This window comes from Rhinopithecus roxellana, chromosome 12 (assembly GCF_007565055.1).
Source record: "Rhinopithecus roxellana isolate Shanxi Qingling chromosome 12, ASM756505v1, whole genome shotgun sequence".
In the NCBI taxonomy this organism is placed as follows: Eukaryota; Metazoa; Chordata; class Mammalia; order Primates; family Cercopithecidae; genus Rhinopithecus; species Rhinopithecus roxellana.
Window position 1 is genome coordinate 44,723,446 of NC_044560.1, and position 25,513 is coordinate 44,748,958.

Genomic DNA, 25,513 nt, shown 5'->3' on the forward strand with positions numbered 1-25,513 from the left:
CTGTCTATATGGATTTACCAATTCTGGAAATTTCATATAAATGGATCATACAATGGTGTCTGGCTTCTTTTACTTAGTATAGTGTTTTCCAGATTCACCCAGGTTTGTAGCATGTATTTGTATTTCATTTCTTTTTATGGATAAATAATGTTTCACTGTGTGGATATACCACAATTTGTTTAACCGCTCCTCTACTGATGGACATTTGGGTCGTTTCCACCCTTTGGCTATTGTAAATAGTGTTATAAACATTCTCATATGAGTTTTTGTTTGAACATCTGTTTTCAGTTCTTTTGATTACATACTCAGGAGTAGAATCGCTAGGTCATATGGTAATTCTATGTTTAAGTTATTGAGAAACCAGCTCCCATATTTTAAAATTATTGTCTTCATGAAGCTTCTTGTAGATAACTATGTCTAATCCACCACTGAATGCTCAGGCACAGTACTCAGCCCATTGGAAAATAATTTGATTAATAGTATCAAAATCACTATGGGTCAAGGTCCAGCTTTCCCTGTGCCATGAGGTTGCTGACCCTTAGAATAGCACAGAAGGTCAGGGGCTACCACTTACTTTTATTTATAGGGTCTGCCATGGGAATTCCAATCCGGATACAGTTTGCAGCTTCTGGGCTCTCTGGCTGGGGGAGATCTTCACAGTTTGGCAGTTTCAGCCTCATCAGAATCATGGGATTTGATCTTGCAAAAATGTACTCTGTTTGACACAGGACATTTTCCAGGATTTCACATTCATCGCGGCACAAGTCACGGGGCTTTGGGATGGATGAAGTTTCATCACAGTACGGGAAGGCATAGTGGCACAGGGAAGGAATGGCGAACTGAGAACACTTATCAGATAAGTGACTGGAAGTGCCAATCATAGTGAAGGCAGCTGGAAAACAAACACAATTATTAACTCCCAGAGGCCAGGGTTTATCTTCTTTGGTTATCTCGTCAACAGATATCAGATATAAATACACATTGCGAGGAATCCGCTGTGCTGAAACAGACAAGGCCCAGAGAAGAAGATTCATTTCAGATGTCTAAGCAGCTTACTTTCACTGGCTTGAAAAAAACCATTTTGACTACAAAGCTAAAAAAACAGGATTAAATTACATATGTACCATTTCCTAATAAAAAAATTAATTAGGTTAAAGTACAATATATTTTTCATTTTTTTACTACAAAGCAATCGAACTTTGTGTTTCATCTGGTGCTTTTTATTGGTTTTGTGGGGCTTCTAAAACATCTGACAGCTGTAGGGACAGAACTTGTTTCTGCAGTGGCTGAGCCTGAGCACAGGATCCAGTTCTGTGTCTTGCTGGATGGCAAGAGTTGCTGGATGACTTAGGGTAACTTGCTTAATTTCTGTGTGGCTTAAATACTTTCTACTCCATCTACTGAAAATGAGGCAACTTACTTGGAAGTTCTCAAAGAGCACAGTGCAATTGTTCCAATGCGTATCATCGAATATTAGTGGTTCCTTAGCTTAATCTCTTACCAGTAGGGTAAGATGCACAAAAAGGGCACTAGCCTACCTTTGAATATCGCTATTGACAAGGAGCTTACACCTTACAAGGTAATCTATGAGGTTATTGACACATTATTTCCCCAAGTATGTTGCTCAGAACATTAATTGTGTGAAATAGAATAGTGCTTGAGAAACAAGCCAACAAGTTTGGGAAAAGCTGGGATAAACAAAGGCAAATGAATTTTTTAAAAAACTGTGATACTTTCCACCAGGCTGATAACCATTAGAAATCTCCAAGAGAGGATTTTTAAATAGTGTTACCAATTATTTACATCAAAACTTTCACTTTTTTTTTTTTTTTTTTTTTGAGACAGTGTCACTCTGTCACCCAGGCTGGAGTGCAGGGTTACGCTCTTGGCTCAGTGCAACTTCTGCCTCCCAGGTTCAAGGGATTCTCGTGCCTCAGCCTCCTGAGTAGCTGGGACTACAGGCACGTACCACCACCACACCCAGCTAATTTTTATAATGTTTTTTAGTAGAGATGGGGTTTTGCTATGTGGGCCAGGCTGGTCTCGAACTCCTGGCCTCAAGTGATCCATCCGCCTCAGCCTCCCAAAGTGCTGGGATTACAGCAGTGAGCCACTGTGCCTGGCCCAAAATGTCTACTTGTTTTTGTGGATATTCAGTTAAAAGTACGTTAAGGCATTCTCACATTAGGTTGAAATGGGTGTTTAATAGCACCTCTCTGTCAGTCCTACTGCTCTTTGAAATTTCAGAGTTTTCTTCCTGTTGAAATGAGGGCTTCAGAAAATGGCAACTACCTATTCCTATAGTTGCTTCTTTTGGTTGGTTAAAAAGTCCTCTGGGTTGTTGAGGCAGGAGAATGGCGTGAACCTGGGAAGCGGAGCTCGCAGTGAGCCAAGATCGTGCCACTGCACTCCAGCCTGGGTGACAGAGCAAGACTCCATCTCAAAAAAAAAAAAAAAAAAAAAAAAGAAAGAAAAAATCCTCCCCCCTGTTCTCCCTGGCCTCCTCTCAGTTCCTTCACATTCCTCATAGCACACAGCTTCCACATAGCTTCTGGACCTTTTGCTGTTCTATGTTTCTGCCTTGGGTTTGTTCTTACCTCTCCTAAACCCTAGGGTTGCTAGATAAAGAACAAGACAACAGTTACATTTCAATTTCAGATAAATATTTATGACATACTAAGTATTTGTTGTTTATTTGAAATTCAAATGTAACTGGGTATCCTGAATTTTTATTTGCTAGATATGGCAACCTCATTAGAATCTCACGAAGGGAATGTGAATGGATTGCAAAGGGTACGTGACACAGAGGCATCTTAACTACACTAATGGAAGGGGACAAAGCGGCTGTAAGCACCAGAACGATGCATGCAAAATCCTACAAGGTAGCCTATGCTACTTTAACTCATGTTGCTAGCAAGTGCTTCGCTACTAGATTTCCATCAAAAGGATACTTTCAATTACGAAAAATGAAGGGTGAAATACTAAAAGCTAGAGCAAGAAGAGACCGATGGTCATCTTGCCTCATCACTCACTTCACAGATGAAGAAGGGGACTTTTTGGGAAAGTAATCGATTTCCCCAAAGTTCACTGTCATAATAGTTCCGGGATGAGCATTCAGAATTCTAAACTCTAAATTCATCCCCTCTCAGTTGACATCATGTTGCTTCTAAACAGTAAGCTCTGTGAGGGCAGAGACATACCTGGCTTATTTACACACCATCATCTCTCCCATTCAGGTTCAGTTCCTGGTACGCTGAAAGCACTTAATAATATTTATTGAGTGTTTGAATGAATGTGAGATTTTGCAAAGCTTCCTTTTCCTCTAAGAGCAACCTTCAATAAATTACTTTAATGTAAATTCCAGAGCACAGAGATCATGTCTCATGCTTTTTTATGGTCCTGCTCCCAACCCCCATGCCGAGCTTAATCCTTTGTCAAGAGAGGAGCTCAATAAAACTTTTGGTGAGAAAAATAGTTATTCAAGGGACAAATATAATTTCATTTGTGCTACTTACCTGTGATCTGATTTTCTATTTCCCCTTGCATGTGCAAAGACTCCATATAGACGGTGCGGTTGCCAATAAATCTTGCACATGCAATCCCTCTGTATGGCTGACAGAATCCATCTTCTTCATACTCATCTCTGAAAGGAAGCATAGACAGACATTAGCCGATGCACCACATACATATAGGGCACAGCAAGCTCTGACTGCACGATACCCTAAATAGTCACTAGGGGGCACAGTTGGGCACAATATACAAAAGACTGGGCTAAGGAATTGGGCTTTTGCTCAGTTCTTAAAACATCTGTTGGTCATATTGGTCAAGTTTCCTACACCCCCAGAAAGTCGTCCTGAAGCACAAAATCATTCTTAAATATGGGAGAAAATGCTTTTATTTTCGCAGCTGGTGGTGGACTGGAAGATGATGTAGTTATAGGAGTAAAGAGGAAATGAGTTGGAAATCTGGGCACATGTTCTGCAGTTTTTTGTTTTTTAAGCACAGATTATTTCTGCTTCATTTGCTATAAAGGCGTGGGTGAATTAGCCACCAGATCCACTCCAACTGACATGTCAATTAGGGGGATCCATGGGGTGAGAAGCTGGGGGCAGCTGGAAAGAAACCCGAGGGCAGCCCAGTTAGGTGGCTCTTCACTGCTTAACCTCCATTATCTCTACCCTGCCCAAAGAGGCCAGGGCAAACCACGGCCTGGAGAGTTTGAATTGAGGCACTAAATCCAAGGAAATCGAGAGAAAATGTCCATGGAAATTTTGCTTTCATGCTTCCCTAAAATTTTTAAAAATAGTCTTATTAAAATTTTGTGGCCTCAAAATTATAATAGTTTTTTAAAAGAAGGGGTAGTAGATTTCATCTTGAAGACAGAGGGACACCAGAAATCACATGATTCATGTGCCAGGTAAAAGGACTGGAGATCTAAAGCTGGAGATGAGGACCCAAGATGGCAGGCTCAACCTGAAAGGGCAGAGGCTACCATCTCCCACGAGGGCCTACGAGGAGCACAAGATCCCCCCATTGCAGAACATCCAGCTGTTTCTCAAAGGCAGACCATAGCCAAACCAAAGTCTGCCTGCCACGTGTATGAATTGACTTCAACCCCGGATGCTCCTCCTCAATATATCATTTCAAAAAATATATATATATATTGTTTTTCCTCTTTGGTTTCTTCTAAGTAAAAATCCCTCAGAGCAAAGTCAGGAGAACAAAATTCTCTTCCTGAGTTTAACATTTGGGCACCCTTAGGCAAGCTGTCTGAGCCCGCTGAGCCACAATTTTCTCATCTACAAGTTGGACATAGTAACTGACTTCTCTGCCCCACAAGGGAAAGTCATGACGATCCCATCAGATAATGTAAAAGCTTTTTTAAATTGTAGAGATAACATATGGCTATTCTTAAAGTATTTACAATGACCAAAGAAGACATTTATTTAAAAGACAGTTATTTACTAAGCTCCTACATCGTAAGAGGGACTGTGGTTAGCGCTGTGGTGCTGCACTTCCCACTTGAAGGTCTAGTGCAGGAGTCTAGCAAGTCAAAGGATAGCAGCAAACCAAGTGGAAAAATCACCTGATAGGACACTAATTTCTGCTTCTCTCTACTCCCATTCATTAAAAGAATCATTTTAAAGGTGAAGGTGGGGGAATTATCTTCAGTTTAGTCCTGAAAATAGTTTGTATTGCAAAACTCTTAAAAACTTAACCTTTAAATACACATACAAATGAATATATCATATACCTGACATAAAGACATTGAAATTTTACTGTTGCACAATCCTGCAAGCACTCCACATGTTTACTTTCATAAATCCTAGAGTAATGCTGAAGGCTTTTTGGCTTAAATTTTACTTGGGTTGTAAAATTAACCCAACTTTTATTGGGTAACTAATACCATAAACCTATGGGGAGAAAGAAGGTTCTTGATGACCTACACTTGGATCTTGGAAACCTAAGTACAGAGACCAGAATACACCCCCATGCCACCCCCCTGCTATTACAGATGATGCTTTTCTATCCCTAGGCATTAGCAGAGCCCTGGATTTTTAAGGTGTCATTATGAGAACACTTCTTTCTCCCCCACATTAAACTCTCAAGGCTTCAATTTATATCTCTTGGGAGGACAAAACCCTGGAATTATCCCCACATATAAATCCCCAACCTACTGGGAGTTCCCATATTTTATGTGTGAGGCTTAGGCTAAACTTCTTACCACCTTTCCAGTTCACGACTCTTAAAAAGACTCTTTGAATACTTTTTTTTTTTTCAGAATAAAATGGAATGCAATTCCTTGGCTGCACATTTCTTATCAAGGGCTTAGAGCTGCAGGTGTATTAAATTTTTGACTATTCCCAGAATTCCTCCTATCCTGTTCAGTCTCCTGGGGGACAGATTTTTTAAAAAGAACACAAAAAAGCCCAAAACCGGTATGTACTGTTATCTGCTGGGGAGTGGCTCTGTCTCGGCTCCTTATGAGAATTGCCTTGGCAGCACATTGGGAGGCCGAGACGGGTGGATTATCTGAGGTCAGGAGTTCAAGACCAGCCTAGTCAACATGGTGAAACCCCATCTCTACTAAAAATACAAAAATTAGTTGGGTGTGGTGGCAGGTGCCTGTAATCCCAGCTACTCAGGAGGCTGAGGTAGGAGAACCCAGGAGGTGGAGGTTGCAGTGAGCCAAGATCATGCCACTGCACTCCAGCCTGGGTGACAGAGTGAGACTATCTCAAAAAAAAAAAAAAAAGAAAGAAAAAATCTTGAGAAGCTTTAGGAAAGACCAATGCCCAGGCCCCACCTTAGACCTATTAAATCATAGTCTCTGGGGATGAGGCTTAGGTACCCATGCTTAAAGAAACCTACCAGGTGATTTGAATGTGGTTGAGAACTACAACACTAAAAAAAAAACCAAACATGTATTGAGTGTCTGCTGCTCTGGGCTGGGTACTGTGTTAGGTGCTTTCCTCAAAGCAGCCCCTGATGAGCTATTATCCTTATTTTATGAAGGAGAAACGCAAAGTTATTTAAACTCAAAGTTAAGTAACTTGCTCAAGTTCACAAAGCCAGTCAGTGGTGGAGGTAGGATTTAAACTGAAACTCAAGATGAGGCCACTATCCCATGTTGTTAGGTCTGTAACTATGTTCTGCTTTTCAATACTACTCTTAGTTAAATCAGCCTAATCGAGAAGGAGACTTACAATGAGTCTTGATTCTGTACCATATACTACTAAGTTTCATATACTTCTAAAACAGATACTAAGTCATTTAATCCTAACAATCTTATGAAGAAGGTAAAGATGTAATTATTCCCATTTTACAGATGAGAAAAGTGAGAGTCAGAAAGCATAGAGAACTTACCCAAAGTTACACAGCAAGTAGAAGAGCTAGATTTGCCCTAAACAGCGTTTCTAACTACACTCTATAGCTTCTTTCCAAGTAGTTTGGTGATGGAGCTTTCGCAATGTTTACAGGGGCTTTCTGCTGTGGAGAAGCTTTAGGGTATGCTGGGTGGTAAAAGGTTTGCTTTTAAACATAAAGTCAAAATCACTTTTCATTCTTTACCATTTTTCCCCACTGGCTTTGGCTGGAGGGGAAGAAATGCTCCTCCAGCATTAATCAGCTTTATGCTTTTTTCCGGCTCACACTTCTTTCATCATTGATGTCTTCCTGCCTCACTCCACACTCAGCAAATTAAAAACGTGAAGCAAGTGGCAAAGCAGCAAAAGTGCAAGGGCACTTGCCATGAGTGTGCCCAAGGCTGCATGCAATGGAGAAGAAAAGTGCATTGGGAAAGGGCAGATGGAATTTGGCCATTGATCACAGTGGCTGGCACCAGCGTGCACCGGCTGCCTCACCGTGATGTCAAGCTGCAGGGGTGCTTTGTGATGGGAACTCATGTTTCTCATAAAGGTAACTGAGTTACCATGTTGCCAGCCTCTATAACCTGCCATATTCTCTGCCATGGGATTGGGAAACGCAAATGTGGTCTGTACTCCACCTCCAGGGTCTCCTCCTTCTCCAGGGCAAGGAGCTTATGAAGGATACTTGAAGAGTGCTAAAAGGGATTGTGGAACACTGCGGCAGCAAAAGGAGTGCACATCTAGGAATGACTGCAGAGCAAGGGAAGGAAATGCTGTTCTGCAGAGACTTTATAATCTAGTTCTTGCCAGCTTTTCCAGCTTCCTTCCTTGCCAGACAAGCCTACGAGCCTGATGATACTAGTCATATGATCTTGCTAGTCTCAAACCACAGGATGCACTTCGATGCTGACATGGCGTGGCCCATGCTCATCCTGAGGGCTGGCATGCCCTCCACCCTCTCATTCACCTTGTGAATGTTCTCATCTTTAAGATCCAAATGCCCCTACCTTCTCTGGACAGTTAGTTACTCACTAACCCCACCCAATCCCAGTACTTTCATCAAACCATTCCACAGATTTCCAGTTTCATATACTATTTAATCTGTTTAGCGCCCATCTTACCACTGACTGGCCAACAGAACTAGAAGAGATGAGGAGACTATCCCAGGCTAGCCCACCAATGTGGACCCTTCTCCATACCAGGAGTATCCTCTAAATTGGAAGCCATTTTCTCCCTCATCAGAATATACAGGGCATGGGCAGACATAGCTGAACTGATCGGTACTGACAAATTTGGCCCTAAAATGTTCTTTTTGGGGATAATTTCAGTTAAAATGCCTACCTCTCCTTTTCTTTTCTTTCTTTCTTTTTTTTTTTTTGAGACGGGGTCTCGCTCCCATTGCACAGGCTGGAGTGCAGTGGCACGATCTCAGCTCACTGCAACCACCACCTCCCAGGTTCAAGCAATTCTCCTTCCTCAGCCTCCTGAGTAGCTGGGATTATAGGCATGTGACAACACACCTGGCTAATTTTTGTATTTTTAGTAGAGACAGGGTTTCACCATGTTGGCCAGGCTGATCTCGAACTCCTGACCTCAGATGATCCACCTGCCTCGGCCTCCCAAAGTGCTAGGATTACAGGCATGAGCCACCGCGCCCAGCCTCCTACCTCTTCTTAATGAGATGCAGAGGGACTTTCCTGACTGTAAAATCTAACTTAAACCAAATAATCGAAAACAGGTACTCAAACACACACACTTGTACACAAATGTGCAGAGCAGCACTATTCACAACAGTCCAAAGGTGGGAACAGCTCAGGTGTTCATCAACAGATGAATGGATAGACAAAAGGTGGTAGATACATACAATAGACTATATTATTCAGCCATGAAAAGTGAATGAGGTACTGAAACAGGTTACGATGTGGGAGAGCCTCAAAAACATGCTAGGGAAATAAACTGAACAAAAAGGGCACATATTGTATAATCCCATTTATATGAAATATTTAAAATAGATAAGTCTTCGGAGAAAAGCAGATTGCTGGTTGCTAGGGGCTGGGCACAGGGACGAATGAGAAGCAACTGCTTAGCGGGCATGGAATTTTATTTTGGGATGATGAAAATGTTTTGGAACTAGACAGATGTGGTGGTTACACAACATTATGAATATACTAACTACTATTGACTTATTCATTTTAATATGGTTAATTCTGGCTGGGTGCAGTGTGGCTTACGCCTATAATTCCAGCACTTTAGGAGATCAAGGTGGGAGGATCGCTTGAGGCCCGGAGTTCAAGACCAGCCTGGGCAACATAGTGAGGCTCTGTCTATACAAAAATAAAAATAAAAAAATTAGCAGGGCATGGTGGCACACACATGTAGTCCTATCTACTCAGGGGGCTGAGGCAGGAGGATTGCTTGGGTCCAGGAGTTCGAGGCTGCAGTTAGCCATGATCGCACCACTGCACTCCAGCCTGGGTGACAGAGCAAGACCATCTCTTTAAAAAAATAAGGATAATAAAATAAATAATAAAATAAAATGGTGGACTCTATGTTGTGTGAATTTCACCATAATTTAAAAATATATCATTTACACAAGGGCCAAGGTAGAGGGACCTTGGAAGAGGGCCAATGGTCTCAGATTCAAGCCTTGAGGTGGGGGAGGTTGTGGGGTAGCTTTGTAAGTCACTTCCAAGCAGACTAATCTGATATAAGCATGAGCAGTTTACTCAGTATAGCAGCTTCCTTTGTTCTGATTCTCATGGCTCTTCAAATGGAATGCCAGGGACAGTGGCTCAGCAATCCCACAGCATGGCAGCTTCATAGGGACAGAGTGCAGTGAATTAAATAACCCAGCATCTCTTACCTCTGAATTGATCCCCCCAGCCCCTCTCGTAGACGCTGTTTTGAGCCATGGAGAGGAAATCACATCAAGATGGCTGCCCCTAAAACCCTTGAAGGAAAGTCATCACACAGCTCAAAGAGATGTAGGGTCCACAGGTTTGCTCAGTGGGCAGTTGACTAATGTGGGAATTACTTTCTGTCATGTGGATAGTAATTTCTCTTTACCCAAGCAAACACAACTTACTAATGCTTTCCCAAAAGACCATCACGGCCATGAATAAATGGAAAATACCCCTTTTTAAAACTTGTGAATCAGGCCACCTATCAGCAGATCTGGTTGAAAGTACGACCACACAAGGCTCTAGTAACCTCGAGCTGGGTGTGAAGCTTCCCACTTCAGAGGCAGGGTTCTTCTCCCTTGGGGAGGGCAAACAGATCTCTTAAGGTAAAAATAGCCCTGGCTTTTAATAAAATGGGACTACATTATAAAACTAAGGATCCAAGTAAAAGATGCAGAATTATTCCAATGTAGATAGAAGATCAGACACAGACACTTTTAAGAACAGATTATAATTGGAGGTGGTCTGAAAAGTTACCTCCTATCCCAACCCACCTCCTTCCTCTTTCTGAGGAGCCTTCAAGCTGGGAAGCAACCTGGGTTAACAGCTAACCAGGAGGAGGGGGCATCCTTTAAATCTTATCAGCTCTAGCTGCACACACCTTGAAATGATGGCCCTGGGAGAGGCAGCATCTGGACAGGTATAGGCAGAGACATGGAAAGGGATGGCTGGGGAGGGTGAGCATCCAGGAAGGGGAGCTGTCGGGAGCACCAAAAGCAGACTTCGCCTCAGGCTGGCTGTGGTCAAGAGATTACAGGTTAAATACGTGATCCTGAAGTTATCTCACAAACTCTCCTTTCTAAAGACCAGTCTGAAAGTGGGCATCAAAAAGTACGTGTTAACATACTTGACCTTTAAGGTCAATTTTCAAAGGGAGCCAATCAAGGCATGTCAACCCAGAGGGCCAACGACTCACAGAGAAGCCTTAAATCTATAGGGTTGAGAATTCAGCTAACCCTTACATCCCTTTTTCTTTTATTGGAATGCCTTTGTAAGGATAAGCAATTTTGAGGTGACTGTATCGAATATCACATGTAGGTTCCCACACCTGGTCAGTGACAACTTGGTTAACATTTATTCGCTTAGCTAAAGAGTCCCTCGCCCTGTTTCATAACACCTTTTTTCTTTAAAAAATTAAATCAAATTTTTAAAGTTTTTTTTCCCTTGGCTATGAACCATTAAAACAAACAGATGAATAACGTTCTGTCATAGTTTCCAGAGCAGCACATAAGAGTTACTTGTGTCCAACTCAGAAAAGAGAAGGCATTGGCTTTGCTTCATAGTGATGTTTGGAAACACAAGGGTTTGCATTTCACTTGGAACAGCAGCAGAATTACCCAGGCTTGTATCTCACAAATGTAATTTGAGGGAAAATTACATGTGTACTATATTTTATTCCTATTGAAACACACATTTGAAATGATAGGACTGCACTAGTACAGTATTTGCAAGAATACAGAAGATTGCTAATCAAAAGAATGAGTGATTTTTACTGTCTACAATCTACTGAGGTTTTCAGGGTAGGGCGGCCTTGCACCTTCTAAGAATGCTTTGGATGTTTTTACTTTTCCTCTATTAAGGGCCTGCTTTGCCCCCAAGGTTACGCTGAAGCTGGAAATGCATAGGTGACACTTTGAGTCCCCGAGTTCAGGACCCCCGAGTTCTTATTAGAGACCCTTTGGATGTGCTTTGGCAGTTTTCCAAATATCGGACATTCAAACTACCCCCTAAAATTGCCTATTGAGAATAATGGGACTTTAGAATAATACGAAATTCACACATACCAATCTGGGCAGATTTTCTACCACAGATGTTACTGGAATTGCTTTGATTTTTTTTTTTTCTTTCCTTTTATGCCTTTGGCCATGGATTGAAAAAAGAGAAGGTTTGTGGAAAGAGTGGTAAATGGAATTTAGGGACATCTTAGGAGGGTTTTAATTTCATCTTACTATTCAGAAGTGGGGTGAAACCCAATCCCCAATTCTTGCTTTTCTGTTTCATCTCAGCTTTGTTTCCCATTCCTTCTGCTGATGGTGGTTACAAAAGACTACTGGCCTCCGTAAAAAGCAGTGGTGAGTTTAATGCCTCTCTGTACCCTCAACTCCAGCACCCACCCAAAAGCAATACAGAGATGCCCATGTCACAGGTACAATCTTACAAATTTTTATAATTTCAGAAGCAGCAAATCGCATTAAAATAATGATTAATTTGTAATGCACAGATTTGTCCTGTTCCTCTGTTTCAATCCTCCTAAAGGCTTCCCTTGTCATGCTAAGTAAAACTGGCATCTTTACAGTGTCCTTACATCATCTTCTCCTGCCCCACCTCACCTCTCTGACCTCATGCCCTGCCACTGCCCCCTGCCCCTTACTTGATTATTACCTATTGTATTAATATTTAGTCTCATCGGGCATACTCTGTATTGATATATTCAATTGTTTATTGTTTAAAAACAAACTTCATGGAAATAGGAACTTTGTTTTGGTCACTACTATGTCCCTAATGGCCAGAATAGTGCTATTAAGTATCAACTTGTTGATAAATGTTTAATAAGTGAATTAAATCTCTCCCACTTTTAAATTTCTGTGTGGTGGCAGCAAAGAGGGATCCTCTAGCAATCTGAAATGTGTAGTCAATCTCTCTACTTCCCCACCCCAGCCACCCAACTCCCCATGCATTTTTCTTTATTTTTTGAGACAGGATCTCACTCTGTCACCTAGGCTGGAGCGCAGTGGTGAGATCACGGCTCACTGCAGCCTCAAACCTCCAGGCTTAAGTGATCTTCCTGCCTCAGCCTCCTGAGTAGCTGGAACTACAGGCTTGCACCACCATGCCTGGCTAGTTTTTTCACTTTTTTTTTTTTTTTTTTTTTGTAGACACAGGGTCTTGCTATGTTTCCCAGGCTGGTCTTGAACTCCTGGACTCAAGCAATCCTCCCACCTTGACCTCCCTAAGTGCTGAGATTACAGGCATGAACCACCATACCTGGCCTCCTCATTCATTTAGTTTTGCTAAATGGAAGAAATAATGAGAAGAGGAAGAGGGGCAGCTTCTAAGAGTAGCAACCTTGAAAACTAAATTTGCTTCCAAAGAAATTCTTGAATTTGACCACTTTCTTCCCTCCTGGCTCAGGTCCCCACCACCTCCCAGCTGCCCCTCAATGAGAGCCCTGCCTCCAACCTTCCACTCTTCCAATCCATCCTCCAAAGGCTGCAAAAGGCCATTTAAGGTGGAAATCTGTGTCATTGCTGAGGCTGATGTTCTTCACAAGCCATCTGGCCATTCTTGGGTCCACAGTAAGTGAATACTTGTTATTAGAATGCCTGTATGAGATTGGGAGCTCATAAGAATCTCAGCTAATTTGGTTTTCAAGTTAAGATGGCTTCTTCTTTTTCTCTTCTTCATTTCTTCTTCCTACAATTATGCATTATCAAGATTTTATTTTATGCTCAACAGTATTCTAGGTCTTGAGGTAGACATCAGAAAAATTACCTTTGACTTTCAGCTATGGATATAATTTGTGATCATACATGTTTATGAAAATACGACATTGCTCCAAACCAGAAGCAACCAAGAGAGAGACAGAGAGGAGACAGTGAAAGAGACAGACACACACACAGAGGAAAGAGAAAGAGAGAAAGAAGAGAGAGAGAGAGAGATGAAAGTTACTATACACCTGCCTTGTACCAGGAACCCCTCAAGGTAGGTAGTATTATCTCCATCTTATAGTTGAGGAAATTAGGTCCAGAGATTAAGTCTCTTTCCCAAAACCTTAGGTCTTGCTCCAAATTTCTTGCATTGTCCATTATAAGAAATATATAATAAAGCCAACAGCTTTGAAATGTGTACATATCTGACTTAGTGAAAAAGAGACAACACAAAACAGTACTTGCCCAAATAACACTGCCATATAAAGTGCTGATATGTATAAGAAAGGAGTTTAGATGGAAACAGTTTGATTTTATTGGATTATTCATCCTCACAGTTGCCCACGTGCTTAACAATGATACAATAGTTAGGTTAAAATACTGAGGAAACAAGCTCGAGGAAAGGTGCTAGGCTTTGTTCTACACTGCCTAGACTTAGCAGAAGGGAGAGAATTTGTAAGCAATGGCTAAAGAAGGATTTTTAGAGGGAAGAAGAAGGTGGAAGATGTGGGAGGTACCTAAAGCCAGAAAGACAATGAACAGAAAAGATCCCTCCCAGGCAGCCTGGCCGGATTCAGGGTCCCTCCATCCAACAAGGATTGTTCTCACTTCCTAGATATGGCCAGGAAAAATGCTAGCCAAGTACATTTCAAGTTTCTCTAGGGCATTGCCTAACTAAAGCATGATGCTGGGATGAACTTGGAATTGCTGAGTGGAAAAGTCACTGGACTGGAAATGAGAAGACCAGGGTCTTGGACCCACTTTGGCTGCCAACAAAGTTATTTCCATACAACCTTGGATAGGTCACATACCCTCTTTGTCCTCACTTACTCCATGTGTATAATATGGAAGTTGAACGGTATAATATGTTCTTTCCAATTCTAATCTTTTACGGTTACTCTAGTGTAAGCTCTCAATATATCCCACCAAGATGGCTGCAGGAATCCCCTAACTGGTCTCTCTACCTCCATTCTGGGCCTGTAAATTTATCTTTCCCATTGCCGTAGAATGATGAGCTAATAGGTAGATCACATTATCTCTTTCTTACAAATGTTCAGTGACTCTCTACTGTATAAAGTCAACTGGCAGCAGTCCCAACACATTAACAGCAATCACAAGGTCCCTACATGGGAAGATGCCCCATGGACATCTTCAGCCCCGTCTCCTGCACTGCCCCTCTTGGTCCTCAGGTCCTGGTATTAAAGAACAGCTTATAGTTTCTGAACATATCACACTGGCACTGATGTTCGTGCCTTGGCTATTTCCCTTCCAGGAAATCTATTCTCATCTTTCTTCACCTGGCTCTCTCTCCCTCATCCTTCCAGTTTCGGTCCAATCTCATCTCCTTTAAGATACTTTACTGAAACTTTCAGATTAGTTAATGAGAAAATATGTGCTCTCTAGCATCCTTCATTGTATAATTATTATTTGTTGAGAAGTCTTTCCTCTACCAGGCAGAATGTTCCTGAAATACACAACTGTTCTTACTTTTCCATGTAGTCGTAATGCAACCCCAATCTCACTCCCAGCAGAGTCTAGAACATATAACCTGGTTTGTAGAAGCCACCAAATGAATGTTTATAAAAGTGCACTCTATGTTTCTCTGCTATGGCTATACAGACCTCCTCCAGATTCCAACACCATCAGCCTTTAGCAAGCCCTCATTTGAACACAATCCCAAAGGTGGGACAGGCAAGTTCCATCCCTACTTCTTAAGTGCACTAGGCGAGCTCCCCCTAAGCCCTGCAACTTTAAGTCTTTTAGTTTAGGAGCTGGCAGGTCAAAGGCAGGCTCAGGGCTTCCCAACCCCCGCTGATTTCTCTAACCAGAAATGGAAAGGCTTCAATCCCTGGATGCAGGTTGCTGTTGTGTGGGGCTCGTAGTACAGAATCGTATCTGACTCCATGGGAGTATTTGAAGCATTACTAAACACCCCTAACCTATCAACTCCCGGCTTTGTAGTCATTTCCAGTTGGAATGTTTTTAGGCTGAAAAAAGACAGGTTTGTGAAAAGACATAAACATCTTTGGTGAGAGGTGACATATGTTTTCTCCTAGTGAAAGCAAGGCACTCCTGTAGATTCTGCAGTTTTTGGATACTGCATAAAACACATCTCTTAGGCAATTAATCTCCTGGCAGGCTTTGAGTGAAGCAATTACCCCATGTTTTCCTTTGTCATTGTTCGAAAGTTTAACAGTGCATCTATCTACTTTATTTGAGTCTGGAAAGCCAAAGCCTGCCTTGAAACCTCTGCAGCAAACATATGTAAAAACGTTTAGTGTTCACACGTTTGATTTAAATATTGACAAATTTTTTCATTAGAACATTAAACCCTTCTCTTTATTCATCTTAAATTCTTTCCAGGAGAGTGACTTCCCCCATTAGAATGACTCCTAGTAACTCAATACAAACTTTGCAAGCAAGAGACCATGGAACATGGTAGGCTATTGTGCTCACATTCTGTGGTGAGGCAGCTGTAACTGGTTATGAACCAGTGCTGGAAATAGTATTTGGAGCTTTCTTGGCAGATTTCTTACATCGTTATTCAATATGAACTGCAAATCATATGCTCATAGTTATGAAAATGTCAGGAAACTCCTAGTGTTCATGCTTTGTTTGACAAAGCTATTTTTGAATAGTGTTGGAAGGCACAGGCGTCCAGCATTTGGGATACAGAAGAAATGAACACCCTCCTACCCCTGGCAGTTTTTGAGAAGTTGGTAATTTGCTCCTATACGACAAGAGCTCAACTCTGAACTGATGGACGTATGTTTCACACAGTCTTGATTAGTCCAGGATGTGTGTCCGGGCTACTAGAGGTCTGGAAGGAAATGCAAGAAACTTGTTCACTTCTTGCTCAGTTTGGATCAACTGAGCTTCAGACCAGGGTCAGCAAACTGTTTGACTCTGAATCTTAGGGGCAGCAGAGCAATGCTCCCCAGGGACAGGAGCAGGAGAAAACTGGGTCTAGAAGGAAAGGAGAGAGCAGACAGTGAAGAAAAGAAAAAGGGGCAGATGGAGACAGAGAGGGAAGGAGAAAGGGAAGAAGGGAGAAAAAGAAAGGCAAAGCTTGAGATCAGTCTAATATCTAATAATAATACAATAAATGTTCCTGATGTAATTTATAATTTAAATTTAGACTTTCATCACATCCTTATAAGATACCCCAGGGCATTCTCATTCCACCCTTTTAAAAATAATAATTGTTGTGGCAATTTTGAAGAATAGAAGCACAAAGAAAGGAATGAAAATCATCTATATCCACAAACCACAGATAATTAAGGTTAATATGTACCATATATTCTGTATGCATACATATAACACAAATTATTTTTGCAAACTGGAATTATACTAGACATAGTTTTTTCTTTTTAATGTAATATGTATTTTCTACATTATTAAGTATTCTTCTAAAATATTACTTTCAGTGACCACAATTACACAGTTACCATTACATTCAACTTATCATTTATAAAAATGTTGAGATAAACATCCTTGTAGATAGATCCTTATATACCTCTATGATTATTTTTCTAGGCTCATAACAATAAGTGGAATTATTTTGGGGTAAAAAGTATGCACTTTTTCAGGGTTTTTACATGTATTTATAAATGTCTTCTAAGAAAATTGTTATAACTTATATTTCTACCATCAATGTGGGAGAGTATTTTCTGCACTCAATGTCTGCAAGTGCCTGTTAAAGTGTCTACTAGGTATAATCACTTTTTAAGATTATACCTTACTTTTTATCCTTAGTAAAGTGAAACATCTTTTTCATATGTTCATGTTTGTAAAACTTTAGTGCTAGTTATTACATAAACTGTTTGTACATTTTTAGCACTTTTTCTGTCCATTCTATGTTTATATTAGTATTCTTTATTAGATGAAAACACTGAGGTTTTATGAGATTGGCCAGCTTTCCCAAGATCACACAGCTAGTTAAATGGCAAAAATGGGATTCAAATTTGAGTTTTCTAAGTTGGCTTCATGTCATGCCAGGCACAGTGTTCTTTTCTAAATTCCAAGAATAATAATGTCCTTAAATCCAACATGTCAAAGACAAATCCACTGAATGCCAAAATGAATGAAACCCAGGGAATTTACAATAGTATACCAAGACATGGTGTCCCTCCACGAGGATCAAACAGCATTTTGGTCTTTGATTATGCTCACCAAACTATGGAGGTAGCCTGTTAACCACTTCTATAACATGTTTTATTTAAATGATCTCTATTGTCCCCTCCAGAGTGGCAGGCTTAAAGCAAAGCTGGAGGGGGAGACCATGTCAGGAGAGAAGCTGAGGAAGGGGAGGCTTGCTGTTGTAAATCAAGATGGTGCATTAGTTGGTAGTATATTCTACTGGATCAGTGAGGGAATGTAGTTATCAAAAAAGCTGAGTGACATTAGGGGCACTTGTGACTAGGATGTATTCTCTGAAATGAGGGAGGAGCCATTCTTTCTTCCCTCTTACTGGTCAAACTTCAACTTCACCTGGAGCATCAGGTACCACTGTGGACACCAGATATCATCAGGGCTATACATCAGTGATCATTCATCAAAAGCAAAGAGGCTAGGTTGGGGAAGAGAACTAAAATGATGTAACAAGAGGAATCATTGAAGGAGCTAGAGATGGGAGCCTGGAGAGAAGACTTCAGGAAAATGAGAACATCGTTCAAATGCTTGAAGGACAGCTCTGTGTCCTCTACCAGACAGATGTGTTCTTTAAGGGCCTTCTCCAGGTCCTCATCTCCAGTATCCTAGCATATGGGGGTCAGCCAGAACACAGATATTTATTGGTGGCCTACTGACAGTCCACTCCTCCCACTCTTGGGGCTACAGCAGTGGACAAGGCAGAACCCCTGCCTTACAGAGCATGCATCCTAAGGGTTTGCAGTACATGACTGCTGAAGGATGGATGAATACATAAGTGGATGCCTCAAAGATTAAACATCAAAATGGGGAACCATGGAGGAACATTTGGATTGAGAGAGTAAACCAATGATACCCTCAGAAATGGTGGATGAACAGTGGAAATGCCAGTCCCCAGAAAGCTGAAGTCAAGAGGTTTGAGGAGAAAAGGCCAATTAGTTCCTTCTTCCCCATCCTCACATCACTAAGTTACATTTTAATGAAAGTTCCATCTGGTTAAATGGCATTGATGACTCCTACTGTTTTTAGGATGAAGTGCAAATTCCTTAACCTGACTCATAAGCTAGCTCACAAATTGGAGCTTGAGTATATTTCCTGCCTCAACGTCTCGGGTTCAGACAAAACAAGGAGAATCAGATAGAAAATTCCTGCTTGGAGACAACTAAATGCAGGCCAGGTGAAGCTAAGAGGAGCAGCCTTCAATGAACTTTACTGGTTCCTTCAGCTAGCACTAATTGAGCACCTGGTCAGTGCCAGGTTGTGGCAGCTGGTGCAGGTTCTGGTGCTCAAAGAGTTCACAGTTTAAAGAGAAGGAAGTAGCTAACCATAATGAAATGCCATAAGGGCTACTACCTGGTGAGGACTGCCTCTCCAAGGGTAGAAGTCAGGAAGAAATGGCAGGAAAAGATGCAGAGGTAGATCTATTGGTTCATTCTGCAGATATTGAGTGCTTGCTATGACTAGCCACTATTTTAGGTGCCAGGGCTCAGTGGTGTACCAAGGCCTGGGCAACAGAGCAGTCTGCTCTGGTGCAGCCAATATGGGGTGCAGACTCTGTGGATAATTTAAAAACAATAACGACACCAATTATAAGTTAGTCCACTTTTATTACCATTATGCACCGGCAATTCAAACAATGTTGTTTAAAATACTCTTCCCCACCAGGGTGGATGTTCCCACTGCCCGCCCCTTGGTACACCACTGCTGGGTCTACTACATTGAACAAAAGATCCCTAAATCCCTGCCCTCATGGCAGTTTACATTCCGGGGGAGGAACAGTGGTGGAGACTTCTAATTGTCCATCAAGATCTGCTCTTCTCTCCCAATTTTAATAGAACTCCTTACATTAACTGACCACCAGCTGGAGACCACAGCTAGATATGGTCATGTGACTACATTCTGATCAAGGAGGTGTTTACCTTCTGATCAAGGTGTACCACCTCTGGGTCACATCCTTATCAAAATAAAGAAGAAACAGGAGGGAGGGAGGGAGGAAGGAAGGAAGGAAGGAAGGAAGGAAGGAAGGAAGGAAGGAAGGAAGGAAGGAAGGAAGGAAACGAGGAAAGCAGGAAAGGAGGGAGGGAGGAAGGAGGGAGGGAGGGAGGAATGAAGGGAGGAAGGGAGGGACAGGGAAACAGTGAGGAGACAGGAAGGAAGGGAAGGGAAAGAAGAAAGGAAAGAAGATAGGGCTGAGCTCTAAAAAAAAAAAAAAAAAAAAAAAAAAAAAAAAAAAAAAAAAATAAGAAAGAAAGAAAGAAAAAAACAATGGTATCCCCGTGACTGGAGTGTGGCCATGAAGAGAAATGCTGAAGAAGTCATCCAGAACAAGGTAAACAGGTTGAGGCTGGCAGAGGAATAAGACAGACTGAGCCTAGATGTTAGGGTGAACACTGGGAACAGAGATACCCTTCCAGCTATGGAGAGCCTCCTCTAGACTGGAGGGAAATCGATTTCTACCTTGATTAAGCCATCCTCCATCCATCCATCCACCCATCCATCCTTTTATTACATCAACTTAGACGAACCCTAAATAATACTGGGAGGTAGACTATAAACAAATAAAGGAAATGTATAGTCTGGCAGGTGTTAAGTGGATGCAGGAAAATAAAGTGGGGTGGAGGAGAGTGAGTGTTACTGGGTCAAGGAGGCTGCAGTGCCATTGTTACCATTAGACCTACATGGTCCAGTATGGTAGCACTAGCCACTCGTGCCTGCTTTTGAGCATTTGAATATGGTGGGCTCAAACTGAGATGTGTAGTAAGTGTAAAATACACTCTGGATTTCAAAGATGTAGTACCAAAAAAAAAAAAAAAAAAAAGAGTAAAATACCTCATTCATATTTTTATATTCATTACATGTTAAAATGAAAATATTTTGGACCTTTGGGTTAAAAATAGATCATTAAAATTAATTTCATTCGTTTTTACTTTTTAAAATGTAGCTCTTAACAACTGAAGATGACGTATGTGGTTCCACTGGACAATGCTGCTTTAGGCTCCCCATAGTAATTCCTCACTGTGCCCCCACACAGTGCTCTCCATGAACCTACCTTTGTATTGTTGACTCCCTAGGCCTCCCCCAACTCCAACCTTTCCATGGTACTGTTCATGGGAAAGAATCCTGCTCTCAGGATATTAGAGTTTATTAATAATAATCATCATCACCCAGTAGGTTCCTTTAAAGACTCAACAAAGGGAGTTCCCTATGTGGAGGCCCAGTGCATATTGCCTCTTTGGAGAACAGTTGAGAAGCACCAAAATGTGTTGCTTCTCAAAACTAACACAGCATTTCCTGCCTGGACTGCCACAATACACACATTTCCACCATTGGAAGTTGCCTTTTCTCAAAAGTTTTTATTTCTAGAAGACGCCTTTTTAAGAAAGTGGCATTTGAAAAACTCTAAGTCACAGTATCCGAGAGCAAGGGCTTTGGAATCAAATAAACCAGAGTTCAAATCCTAGCTCTGCCCTTTCTTAGCCATGTGGCCTTAAATAATTACTTAGCCATTTAAGCATCCATTTCTTCATTTCCAAAGTGAGGATATTATCACCTACACCTTACATGGCTGTCCTGACCTACTTGGTTCCACCTTTAACACATGTGCCATGGATGCAGGTCAGCTCAGATTATAGACTACAGGCCCCCAGCCATCACTTTTTTTTTTTTTTTTTTTTTTTCAGACAGAGCCTCACTCTGTTGCCCAGACTGGAGTGCAATGGCACGGTCTGGGCTCACTGCAACCTCCGCCTCCTGGGTTCAAGCGATTCTCCTGCCTCAGCCTCCCGAGTAGCTGAGATTACAGACGCCCACCACCATGCCTGGCTAATTTTCATATTTTTAGTAGAGACGGGGTTTCACCATGTTGGCGAGGCTGGTCTCGAACTGCTGACCTTGTGATCTGTCCGCCTCAGCCTCCCAAAGTGCTGGGATTACAGGCGTGAGCCACCGTGCCTGGCTGCCAGCCATCACTGTTAAAAAGCTGTTTAGAATCATGAATAAGGATAAAAAAATTTGACTATGGGGGTATATACTTTCCCTTCCACTGCCTCTCAGTAAAATCCTACTAGGGGGAGAGGGCTGAAAAAGGCAGTAAAAGGGGGACCACATTCCCCCAGAGGACAAACAACAAACGCCAAAATTCCCATTGTGCACGTATAGCATTCTACTGGGAGGCCAGGGGCTCAGGAATATGTGTGAAAAACATCAATTGAAATAGCTCTTTAAGAAGCAGGAAAAACAAGGCAACCCCATTGTGTCCTAGGTGGAATGTCCCTTTCATATTGGCCCTCTGGTTACACCAGCCAGAGATGACCTGTCAAGGTGAGGCTGGCTGACACACGATGAAGTGTTTCATTAATACTGTCAAACTATGACAACATTTATGGTCCACGTGCTGGACCTTCACGTGTCACCTAGACATGAATCTTTTTAAATTTACATAGCCCAGAACAGTTGAAATACCAACAGCTTTTATCCACAAGTCACATGGGGGAGTAAGTGCTATATATGCATTATCTCATTTCACTGTCACTGCAACACTGGGATTGTTAACTAGGTATTGTTAACTTTGATTTACCAAGGCCTACAAAACCTCCTCATTTTCCCCTTGATCCAAGCATCAGAACAAGGGTTAGAATGAGGTCCATCTAATTCTTTTTTTCTTTTCTTTTTTTTTTTTTTTTTTGAGAAGGAGTCTCGCTCTGTAGCTCAGGCTGGAGTGTAGTGGCACGATCTCAGCTCACTGCAACCTCTGCCTCCCAAGTCCCGGTTCAGGCAATTCTCCTGCTTCAGCCTCCGAAGTAGCTGGGATTACAGGCATGCGCACCACGCCCAGCTAATTTTTGTATTTTCAGTAGAGATGGGGTTTCACCGTGTTGGCCAGGCTGGTCTTGAACTCCTGACCTCATGATCTGCCTTCCTCGGCCTCCCAAAGTGCTGGGATTACAGGCATGAGCTACCGCACCCGGCCAGGTCCATCTAATTCTTAACCATTTTGCTATACTGTTAAATACAGAAAGGCCAGGCTTATAATGTTTACATTTATTATGAATTATTAATGACTTATAAACTGAATGGGATCTTGTTTGAATGTTTTTATTATTATTATTATTTTGAGACAGGGTCTCATGCTGTCACCCAGGCAAGAGTGCAGTGGCACAATCACGGCTCACTGCAGCCTTGACCTCCTGGGCTCAGGTGATCCTCCCACCTTAGCTTCCCAGGTAGCTGGGACCATTAGTGCCTGCCACTACACCCAGACAATTTTTGTGTGTTTTTTCTGTAGAGAAAAGGTTTCACTATGTTGCCCAGGCTGGTCTCAAACCCCTGGGCTCAAGTGATCTCTCCACCTTGAACTCCCAAAGTGTTGAGATTACAGGCATGAGCCAAAGGTACCCAGCTCCTGTTTTAATTATTTTTATGAAGACAAAATGCTAGTGAACTGATCTCCTTAATTAGGAAGTAGATGGTGAACATGTTTGTGATTGAGAATGTGAATATTAGCTGCCTAATATTTGTACAGGAGAACCAGTGTGGTGTTGTGGAAAGGGGACAAGGCTGGAGGGAGGCAGGCACTGTGAGCCTGACAGGGTGATGCTGGGGCATTTTTAAAGCCTTTGTGAGTTTCAGTTTGCTCATCAATGAAAGGGGAATACTTACTTCACCAGTGCCTGTATCACAGGGTTTTCGTATGATAATGCATGTGAAAATGCTTCTGTGAGCTACAAAATCCTACGTGAACACAACAGACAAATCAGGTGTGTGGCATGCAGCAGGTGATTTGAGAAAAAGGCAAATACTGGCAGATCTAACTTCTTACATGAGCTAGAGTAATTTTAGAGAATGGATTTTTATCATGCTTCCCCCCCTCATTGGTTTGAGAGGAAAAAAATAATGCTTTTTTTCTTAACCCAAGCCAAATTGGAAATTGAAGCAATGAATAACATTACAAAGTGGTCTCCTGCATACAAAGCATTTTCCATGCATTATCTCTATTGCATCCTCAAAATCATGCTAAGAGGCAGATATGTCAAAGATGAGGAAAATGAGGTCAAAGAGATCAAATAGGCTTTATTTGATAACTTGGTGACTAATTGGCCAGATGGGGACTCAATACCAGGTCTGTTCCATCTTTTCCTCTTTACTAAGTTTCCTCTGAGTTGAACCCCCATTCTCCCACACCCCTCTATCCCCTGCCCCAAAAATCTTTCGCTGAAGACAATGTAACATCATTGACCAACCACTGGTTTCCTTAGTCAGTCAGGCCTTGGTTGAGGACATATTTATTTTCTAGCACTACCCAGAGGGTTCAAAAGGCAGGTTAGACTTGATTTCTTCCCTCAAGGAGCATGTAATCTTTCTGGAGAGACAAGATATAAAATGTTGAAATAACTAGAGGCAATGTGTTAAATCATATACTATGGAATCTAAGCATAATAGATTCAGTGCAGGAAAATCCACCATAGGCTGGGGTGGTCAGGGAGAACTTCCCGGAAAAGGCAGAACTTGAGTTTCCTCCCAAAGTCATGGTAGAATGGAAGCCAGGGCCAGATCCTGAGTCCCAGTCAAGTGTTGTCTCACTACACAGATTGGTGCCAAAGGGAAGAGTAGATTATACATTTAAAATGCCCTTTTCCTTTAAATACACCCAGCTCTTTGAGCTGCTGGATGTAATTCCCAGCAAGCAGAGGCAATCTGTGAATGTTATCTAATAGGTTCCTTCTTATGTTAGTTGAAATAACCATCACAATATCAGTAAAATCATCAAGGACAAGGCTTCGGAACAACATATTCCTTTCGTAAAAGAGCTATACTTTCTGAGGTAATACTCATTTAAAAAGGGGTATTCTTTTATGTGGCTTTCCCAAGAATGCAGCCTGGCAATTTAAAAGTCCAAGTAGTAAAGCTTCCCCTTTGGAAACCTCCTTTATATCTACCATGTGATGTGCACATTCGCCAGGCATAATGTTAAAAATATTGTGACACAAAATTACTGCCCCATCCTTTCAAGTTTGATGCAGCCAGTTTAACGTTCAATATCGCTGTTCGCAGAAATGCTTTTTGATCTGAGGAGATGTGAGACACAGCCATCCCACAGCTGGAATGTAAGGATTCTACAGAAGAGCATGGATTAACTTGAAAGTGGGGTGGAACGGGATGGTCTCATCTCATTAGTGACCAAGAGTTCACAAGAAACTCCCTATTTGTTTCAACATGTTGTAAGTCTGCGTCCCCAGTGCCAAACTCTGTATCTGGCATAAAGTAAGTACTCAAGAAATAAATACTGAATCAATGAAGAGCTACGATCTTTCATGATCCAGCACCTTATAGTGCTTTTAGAATCTGTATTCTAACCATAATCATGTTGACCATTTGTTGTCAGGTGTGTATTAAGCACTTTGTAAATATGATCTTACTTGTTCCATACAAGAATCACGCAGAGGCAGGTATTACTCCTCCCATTTAACAGATGAGGAAACTGAGGTTTAGAGAATGAAGCAACTTCCCCAGGTTCACACCCAGTTCCACACAATGCCTAAGCTCATGCTGCCACCCTCTGTTTACAATGCCGCTCAACCTTCAGGTGCATCAGGCAGGAATAGAGGTAGAGCAAAAGCAGATGATAATAGCAGTATTAATAAAATATAAATATATATTGAGTGCTTATTCTTTTTAAGTGATATATATATATACACACACACATATATATACACACTTTATCTCATTTATTTATCATTACAACCATAAGAGGTAAGTTCTATTTACCCTCTTACACAGATGAGTAAACTGAGGCATATATAAGAATTTAAGAAATGCACTTTGGGAGGCTAGAGAGGGAGAATTGCTTAAAGCCAGCAGTTCAAGACCAGCCTGGGCAATAAGGCAAGCC

The 25,513-nt window shown here is 41.7% G+C and overlaps 1 protein-coding gene across 1 annotated transcript in view; it reads right to left on the minus strand.

Annotated features, from left to right (window-relative positions):
• Nucleotides 1–25,513, minus strand: part of ROR1 (receptor tyrosine kinase like orphan receptor 1) — a 429,604-nt gene that overhangs the window by 40,438 nt on the left and 363,653 nt on the right. Inside the window, exons 5-6 of the mRNA XM_030912981.1 lie at nt 3,516–3,643; nt 575–892 (exon numbers count right to left, since the gene is read on the minus strand). Of these exons, the coding sequence (XP_030768841.1) occupies nt 575–892; nt 3,516–3,643 (446 nt within the window). The remainder of the gene's footprint in view (nt 1–574; nt 893–3,515; nt 3,644–25,513) is intronic.